The following is a 9261-nucleotide window of genomic DNA, read 5'->3' on the forward strand; positions in this document are numbered from 1 at the left end:
CTGGTTCTTGTCCTGGTTCTATCTCACCAAGACCACCAAGTGTCTCTCTCTCTCCCTACTCTGAGCACCATAGCTTTATAATCAAACTCACAGAAAAGATCTGGCATTTGTCAGAAAACAGCACTTGATTGCTACTTTAACTGTGGAGGAGCTTGGGGTGGTGTGTAAGAATAGTTGCCATGACGACACTGACATCATTTCTGGCACACGGGACTGAAGGCTTCAATGCAGATTTTGCCTGTGTTCACACTTCAATGGCAGTTCATGAGCTCTGTCTGCTTATGTTTCTGTTCATATCAGGGGATGATGATGATGACGCTGATGTGTGTTATTTGCATTATGTGACATCATCTTATTGCGGTGTATCTCACTGACACAGACAAGGGCAGACAATCCAAAGGAGCCTGGACCAAATGTGTATGTGTGTGTGTGGGGAGGGGGGTCCTACGTTCATTATTCACAGAGAAGTGAGACATGCCTGCTGCAGTGGAGGGCTCTTACTCTGAAACCCCTTCACCGGCTCCTTTCAGCCTCTCTGAGCTTCTCCAGCAGCTCTGCAGTTTGTGAATCTGAAGCAGGACGACAGCAGCTGCATTCACTGATCCCGTCTCTGTGTCGACTGATTCATGACACAGCAGCCGCAGCCGAACATAATCCTCCAACATGAAACCAAACAGCAGAGCAGAGTGGTGTTTAAGTAGGAGAAGCTCAGCTGATCCTCTGTTGTGTAACCCTCATCCTCCTCCAGATGGCTTCATGTGAATCTTTCCAGGGGTTAAAACGCTGTGACACTGCTCCCATATGAAACCACTGGGTGCTTCATGGCTTGAATACACTTATTATTCTACACAAACACAACCTCATTCCTCAGCAGGCAGAAGCTGTCCAGGTATGTGTGTGTGTGTGTGTGTGTGTGTGTCTTAGGGTGGTGGCAAATATTACCACTGCTTATATTAATGGCATTCCTGGCAGTGGTGTGAAAGGAGCTCTCTGGCTGCCTTCTGCCTGCAACAGCGTTTGTAAACAACTCAGAGGAAGCTGCATGGACCTGATCCCTGCACACCCCAGACTTTCATCCTGAACTGAGGCAAGGACTCCTCTTCTGAACTCTAAATGCTTGTCCTGTATTAACAGCTCAAACACCATGACTCCTTGGAGCTTCAGGAAGAATAGAACAGGTGTTGAAGCATGTGTGTGTGTATGAAGTCATACATTCCAACCAGCAGTAATTTCTTATCACCATAGAACTGCTATGAATGCTAAATGAGCTCTTCCTTCTCCAAAGCTTAGACTGTGGCTCAGGAAAAGCTGCAGACAGCTGCTACAACACTTTTGTGCCGAAGGAACATCTCTCAGATCAAAGAACAGAGCGTGGCTCGGCCGACGAGGCTGTTGTAACATGGTAGGTTCATTTATGTGGTTGTTGAGGGATCATTTAACTTAACTAAACTTAAGGAAATGAGTAGCATGACAGGATAATGATAAGCATTGCTCCTACCACCATCCTGTGCAACTTATAGGTGTGACATTCAGTCTTTTTGCCTGAGGTATTTAGAGGTTTCCTCCCTTCTCTTAGTGCTCTAACATAAACACAACAGGCTTAAACAGGATCATGTGATCATGCTGTTGATTGTGAGAGGAAGGAGTGGTCGCTGAGAGTGTGATTAACTCTGTTAACTTAGCTTTAGCCAAGCATTAAGGGAACATGTGCCGACAAATTCTATTTGTAGATGCTACATTTTACAGATGTCCCATATGGAGACAATGGTTTGAAGCAAGTTACAGTACATGTAATCAGGGGTCCCGCTAAAGAGGGGCTTCTGCCAGACATATGTGTCTGTATGGATGTTACACAACAGTGAGTCCAACAGACAGAACCAGTTTCTGTGATGAAAAAGACAAGAAGTGTGTTTAGGTCCTCAGGTCATTCCTTCATTCCTCCCTGAAGGAGGACAGAAACAATAGTTACAGTTTCCAGTTCAGGTTGAGGCAGCTCAAATCTTCTTGTCTCTTATCAACGGCCTGAATATTTACACTTTATTAAATATGTTGAAAGATGTGCCTTTAAAGTAAGAATGACATAACATTTGTACACCTAAGTAAGTTGCGGCTGTTATCATAGTAACACTGGAGACTAAGTTTCTGTTTTCTGTTTCAAGTGTTGCAATTCACGAGAGACATGAACTGTGTAGTAATATATGTCTCTGTTTTAGCTCCAATTCAGAAATGAATATGCCCATAAAAACACACCTAAGACACACAGGGCATGTATTAGCCAGTGTAAACAGGATACTGATTGTTAATCCTCAGTTGTAAAAAATACTACAAATGAGGAACATTAAAAACTTTAACAGCACCACAGCTGTTACACTTGTCTGTTGCCTTGTCCACTGGTAGTCGAGGCTGACCCATTCATACATTATGTATTCAAAGGTCTACATTTTTGCTGTCCAGCATATAACGCAACCCCAGTTTTCAAACTGAAATGGAGCCAGCCGTGCTTCCAAAATGTTCAATTTTCAGGGCCTGAGAACCTCAGTGTACTATGGGTGCGGGGGCGGTGAAACCTGAGAACAGATGTGTTTAGAATGAAAGCTGCAACTGTCCCTTTCATATGATCCAGTTAAAAAAAAGAATAGGTTCTACAGTAGCTTTAAAAGGTCCAACAGGTTGCAGCTGTTTCACAGTCATACAGATTTATGCTGCTGCTCCTGGCTGCTGGTACAAAATATTGAAATAAAGACATGGGGATCAGTGAATCTGTCCTCAGGCCATGGGACAGGGTTTAATGAAGAACTGGTGGAAAACCTGCAGCTTATTTATTTTGGCCTGAACTTTGAATTAAACTTGTTCATCTTGAGGAAAAATGCAGCCAGAAGCTATAACCTGAGATTGAAAAGGGTAATAAAAAAGTATGAGCTTTATTCTTCAGTTGAGCCACATGCTGAAACATGAAAAGGTGAAATCCTCAGTCCAAACACTGAACTCTGAGGTCAGCGGGAAAGGCCGGGAATTAATAAACCAGTCCGGGTTCTGAGTGTTCGTCAAATAACCAGAAGAAATGAGAGCAGATAGTGGCAGCTTTTATTATACAGCAGCTCCACATCAGCCGGGCTCCTCTTAATTCATTGGGTCCAGACCAGATTCTACTCTTCACTTCTCCTTCTTCCCTGAGCTCCTGATGTTACACAAATCAGATTAAAATCCACATCTGGGACTGGAGCAAAGAGCAGGACTTCACAGCTCGGTGGAAAGAAGGAAAAATGTCGATGTGGACTGACTTCTCAAAAAATTTGCAGAGGTTGTGTTGAAACATCTGAGTTCATTATCTGTGTTTACCTCCAGGCTCAAGACACACCCACTCACAACAACAGGCAGGAGTTGTTACCATGCACCAGATCCATGCTGCTGGAGAACAACAAGCAGGTCATTGTGAAGCTTGCCGTGGGACTGTTGTTTCACCTCATCACAGCCAAAACTAACACTCGCTGCACGGACAGGGCGAGCAATTTTCCTCACGGCACTGGGAACAGTCAGGCAGCCTGGAGCAAACCGAAACATTTGGTCATAGTCACACATTTCCTGCTCCGTGAGGAAAATAAAGCCCTGCCATGGTGGCCTTGGTGAAGCTCCAAGGCCCCTATGGTGTGTTTAGTTTGTACTCGGGTCATCCATCACACCAGCTCCTCAGTGGTGGGGGGACTCAGCTCAGCCCCCGCTGAGAGCCAATCTGGAGTTTGGAAGAGCTCTCCACTGTGCATGCAGCATCCTGCAGCCCTCCACCACGAGCTGAAGGCATTTCACTGCACTGGGTTGTGTTTCTGAGCTACACATTAACTATGTTATTATCATAAACAACAATTACCCCCCTGTGGGCACGGGGAGGTTAATGTATAAATCAGCTGCTGTTCTCAATGTCCTGCAGTGATCTGAACGAAGAACAGTGAACACAGGAAGACAGAGAAGACACCCTCAATGCTGCTCTTCTTGTCATCACATTTTCTGGGAAATATTCTGAATATGTTCCATCATCTGTTGGTCATCTGTTGGTTATCCACCTGGAGGAATGACCAGGAAACTGGCCAAAAACCCGTCACCTGGGACAAAACAGAGCAACCAGATTGACCTGAATTCTTCTTCTGCTATTAATGTGTATGAGACACGTTCATGAGTATCATGAGTAACACTAGAGGCACAATAAAAATGATCTCTTCTTCTTACATCACAGCTTGGTGGCTCTTTCTGTGTAGAGTTAAATGTTCTCCTTGCACTTTGTGTGTTTTATTTGTATTCAAATTTCCCCCAGAGTTCAACGACATACACAGGTTACTTGGTGAATGGCTGTTGGGTTGTAGGTCAGGTTGAATGTACTTTGAGCTGAGATTGGCTCCAGTGACCTTGCACCGCTAGCACTGACAAGTGCATTTTTCTATTGTATTAATCCCGTGCCATTTAAATAATTGTGTGTTTTGTGTGTGAGATGATGAGGACAAAGAAATAAAATGAAGATTCTCAACAGCCTGTGTCAGGATGAAGAATGTAGTCTGGAGCATGTGTCCATCTATCTGTCATGACTCAGTGAGGAGGAGACTTGGACTACAGAGTCGCTAAATGAATTATTATTGATTCAGACCAATCACATACACCACTGAAATGATATTGACTCCCCTGCTGTTCCCTCCACATAGTCTGAAGGCCGCTCTCCTATAAATCACCACACATACAGATTCAGCGGGTTTTTCAGTCAGGAAATACTTCTGTTTCCCCCTCCTCCAAAGAACAGCTTGTCTTCCCTCCTCCTCCTCTTCCTCCCTTGCCCTGCCACCTCCCTCCCAGCTGTATAATTCATGTGGCATTGTATTTATTGTGCAAACACACGGTGCGGGAGTCCATGTTAGGTAAGAACAGGCTGTGGCGTCATACACCTTAGGCCTGACAGGGGAGAGATTAAACCCTGCACTGCTCAGCTGCTGGGAGAGAGCAGCCTAGATTGTTGTCTAACTATTCAGTCACAGTCCACAGACCTTATAATGAAGAGAATTTTATCACAGGTACACAGAGGGACAAGAATGTCAACATTTACACAGATGGCAATTATGAGATTGCATCCGCTTTGTCAAAGAAAGGGTGGAAACTGTGCTGTAAACAGGGATCTCTGTCCCGAGGGGGGTGGGGGGGGGGACTTTGAGCTTTAACAGCCACAACGGGGTGAAGGAACATCAAAATGTCACTGTCGAGGAGCAGGGAATACAACCAGTGACAGGTGTGTCCTTCCGCCGCTGTGACACTCCACCTCTGTTAACCCTGTGCTGGGAGGAGCCGAGCCAAGGGCTGTCATGACAACAATCATTACACACACTGCTGAACACAATCATCACAACACACCCCTTGTGCATATACAGGTTTGAAGTATGACTGAGTACAACCTCTGAGCACAGGAGTTTCGAGAGGGACGGACATCATGCCAAGCAGACATGAACAAACCTCTTTATCTTAACCTTCAAAAATATTTATGTTTTACTGTAACAACAGGAGCCCCCCTCCAGTTTTTTTTTTTTTTCATATCAAAAACCTGCTCTAAGAAATAGTCCCAAGCACATGAAAGGCGAAGCACTACCGTAAATAGAACCCTCCAGCTGATTGAGCCTGAGCTCGTCCAATCAGCGGCGGCTGCGTCATCGCGTAGTCAATAGAAACACATCACTGGGTGTTGACCTCTGCGAGCCGCATCACCACCTCCTCCATGTCCGTGGCGGAGGGGTACTATAAAAACAAAGCAGCCCAAGTTTTAAAGGGCAGAGTTGTAAAACTCCCAGGCTGTGGGGGGGTTAGCTTGGTCTCCTGTCAGTCCAGATTCAACTGAACCCCACAGAGGAAAAACCGCCTGGACCACAACAGACACACTAATTCGACAAAAACCATCTTGTGTCGCCGTCAGAAGACGTTTCTAAAGGCCGTGGAGCTGTCGGAGCGGACCGTGTCTGCTGCAGGAAGGACCTACTGTGAATTTCCATGTAAGTCAATATTAAAGTAACGTCGCCATTGCCGTTAGTGGGACCCTACATTAACTGAAGTAACGTATCCGTGTGGCCGTCGGCGGTTTCTCAGGAGAGTAGTCTTACAGGCTGAAGCCACCTAGCTCATTAAAATGCTACGTAGCCTGCTATCGATCGACACGGTCGTCGTTTCAGGTTGTAGCAGTTGTCGTATTGTGTCGTCGTTTATATGGACGTTAGCTTCCCGAAGCGGTCCGTGGATCTGCAGCTGATTAGAGCTAATCATAATCGGTATGCGTCGTCAAGATAGCGAGCCTGCTACACTTCTGCTCACACCCCATTCACTAATGTGGCCAGCTAATGCTAAGCCTGCTAGTTGGGTCCGTTTTATCGGAGCCGATAATGAAGTCTTATTTTTTTTTTTTCCTTTTCTTTTTTTTCTGTTTTTCCTGACGTCGTCGCGTCAGTGAGCCGGTGGGGGTTTCTGGCCGTGGTTAGACTTTGAATGATGGTTATGTAACAGCAGGCTGCGATACCTACGGTGGCTCCGCCGGTGCACGGGAAAACACTACAGGAGGGGGGAAAAAAAAAAATCAGGAGACCTGCGTCAACATGTCCGTGAACCTAAACGAGCCAGTTGAAAAGCCTTTATGGCCGCTGACAGTTTCCGTCGGCCCCGCCGCCCTCCGCAGAGGTCAACCGATGCGTTTCTCTGGCACGTCAGACCGCAGCGGACACCGGCCGGAGCCCGTGTTTATTTATAGCAGATGATATTGTACCGCCTGCAGTGTGGGGTGAGCAGGTAATACAGCTGACATGTCAACCATTAAAAAGGTGTTTGGTAGTCCTAGCTTTATTTTGGCATCAGACATTCAGTGTTGTTTTTTTTTTTTTTTTTTTTTTTGTTTGTTTGTTTGTTTTGTCTTTCTTCCAGGATCGGGACTCCAACGCTGCTGCAGGAAGGATATTCTGTTAGGCAACAAGTTCTCAATCCGAGTTGTTCCCTCACACTGGTCACTGCTGCTTTGGAGGTTTTTGCAACGCCCAGTGCAAGCAACTCTGTGACGGAAAAAGAATCTCTCTCGCCACTGAAGCAGCTATGCAGCTTGAAATTCAAGTAGCACTCAACTTTATTATTTCCTATTTATACAACAAACTCCCTCGACGACGTGTGAATATCTTTGGTGAAGAGCTCGAGAGGCAGCTGAAGAAAAAATATGAAGGCCACTGGTATCCAGATAAGCCATACAAAGGTTCAGGGTTCAGGTGCATCCATGTAGGGGAGAAGGTGGATCCTGTGGTGGAGCAGGCAGCCAAAGAAAGCGGGCTGGACATCGGAGACGTCCGGAATAATCTCCCTCAGGACCTTAGTGTGTGGATTGACCCATTTGAGGTTTCCTACCAGATTGGGGAGAAGGGACCGGTAAAGGTGCTATATGTGGATGATAACAATGAGAATGGATCAGAGCTGGACAAAGAGATCAAGAACAGCTTTAATCCTGAGGCCCAGGTCTTCATGCCAATCAGCGACCCTGTCGGGGCTTCCTCAGAGTCCAGCTCACCTTCACCTCCTTTCGGCCAGTCTGCTGCCGTGAGCCCCTCCTTAATGCCACGCTCCACTCAGCCCTTAACCTTCACCACTGCCACCTTTGCTGCCACCAAGTTTGGCTCCACTAAGATGAAGAGCAGTGGCCGCGGTAACAATAGCAGCAGCAGCAGTAGCAGCAAGGTGGCCCGCACCTCCCCCACCAATAACCTGGGTCTGAATGTCAACACCCTACTGAAGCAGAAAGCCATCTCTACGTCCATGCACTCACTGTATGGGCTGGGCCTGGGGCAGCAGCAACAGCAGCAGCAGAAGGCCTCTGCTCTGTCCCCTAATGCCAAGGAGTTTGTGTTCCCCAGCCTCCAGGCCCAGGCCAGCCCTGGAACTGCGTTCCCTGGAGAGGGCTCCCTAGGCCTCGGCCCCCTGCAGTACAACAATGCCTTTGACATGTTTGCAGCTTATGGAAGCCTCAACGACAAGTCTCTAATGGATGGCCTCAACTTCAGTCTGAGCAACATGCAGTATTCTAACCAGCAATTCCAGCCTGTCATGGCTAATTAAACTCATCATCACAATGTTATTTATGAATGATGGTGGCTCAAAGAGAAGGAAAAACAAAAACGCACACTTAGGAACCGGACTTTCAAGGATGTAGTGTCTAGTCAGTCAAGCGCATGTGCCCAAGGGTGTTTCTACTGTGCCCCCTTGAGTTTGTTTCTACTCAAAGCTTGTTGTACAAACACATCCAAGCTTACTTCAACTCAACATGCATCATTGTTTTTCTTTTTCCTTTTGCCAACCAAGCACAAAATTTTTTACTATGTTGAGAAAATACAAAAAAAGAGAGAATACAAGCTTAAAGTTTTGGCCTCTTACAGTATTTTACAGGTGGTAAGACAAGGCTAATTTTTATGAATTGGCACTAAGTGGGTTACTTGGTCTTTTTCTAATTGTATAATTTAATTTAGTACAGAGTTTGTAAGATATCAGAGTATATATTGTTTCTATGACATGGTGTTGCATTTATATCTTTTTACTACTCCAGTGATCTGTGATGGCTGCAGCGGCTTTTTTTTTTCTTTTTTTTTTTTTTTCTCCCTTTTCTTTTTTCTTTTTTTAAGATAATTGTTAAAGAAATCCATCTTTAAAAAAACACTGAAATATTCTGCAGACTGTGTACAGAGTATTCCTTAGTGGTGGAGTTCAAGTGTAGGAATATTTGCTTTTTCTGAAAGATGAATTGTATTTTCTGTTAAGAGGTGAAAAAGATTTTGCTATACTATGGACAAAATGTAATCGTATGAATATTAATTTTGTACCTACATTGTGCAATACTTGATAAAATACAGTATAACAAAGTATTTTGAGTCAGTGTCTTACATGTCAAGAGGGACTGAAATAGTTTATATTAAGTTTGTATTAAATGCTTAAAAAATTATATGCTTGTCTTTATTTTTTTTAATTTCATATTTGCACCCTGGTCTTTTTAATAAAATAAACTCCAGTTGAAACATGATCTGTGAAAAGATGCAATTATTGGCTTTTTTTTTTTTTTTTTTTTTCTCTTCCCCCCCCCCCTCACTCTCTCTTCCCTTTGTGGTCAACTTGAGCAAGTAACAGTCGGGTGGATCCTGTGTAGGATTGCTAACTTCCTCAAGTTGAAACAAGGGGCAGGATTTAATTTTGTGTGTGGGGGGATTTTCGTAGCTATAGCGACAG

At 44.9% G+C, this 9261-nt stretch overlaps 1 protein-coding gene and 1 long non-coding RNA gene across 2 annotated transcripts; both read left to right on the forward strand.

Moving 5' to 3' along the window:
- Nucleotides 1–1003: 1003 nt before the first annotated feature.
- Nucleotides 1004–4375, forward strand: LOC115060278 (uncharacterized). Its single transcript, XR_003842255.1, has 3 exons — nucleotides 1004–1178; nucleotides 1286–1402; nucleotides 3346–4375. It is a non-coding gene; the product is annotated as an uncharacterized LOC115060278 (long non-coding RNA).
- Nucleotides 4376–5806: 1431 nt separating this feature from the next.
- tob1b (transducer of ERBB2, 1b) lies at nucleotides 5807–9058 on the forward strand. Its single transcript, XM_029527545.1, has 2 exons — nucleotides 5807–6014; nucleotides 6931–9058. The coding sequence occupies exon 2, from the start codon at nucleotides 7096–7098 to the stop codon at nucleotides 8101–8103; it is 1008 nt and encodes a 335-aa protein (XP_029383405.1). The 5' UTR covers nucleotides 5807–6014; nucleotides 6931–7095; the 3' UTR covers nucleotides 8104–9058.
- Nucleotides 9059–9261: the final 203 nt, after the last annotated feature.

Source organism: Echeneis naucrates, chromosome 19 (assembly GCF_900963305.1).
Source record: "Echeneis naucrates chromosome 19, fEcheNa1.1, whole genome shotgun sequence".
Taxonomy (NCBI): domain Eukaryota; kingdom Metazoa; phylum Chordata; class Actinopteri; order Carangiformes; family Echeneidae; genus Echeneis; species Echeneis naucrates.

Bases quoted from the DNA above. Each gene is read 5' to 3' on its own strand.
- tob1b (XM_029527545.1), top strand. From the start codon at position 7,096: ATGCAGCTTGAAATTCAAGTAGCACTCAACTTTATTATTTCCTATTTA.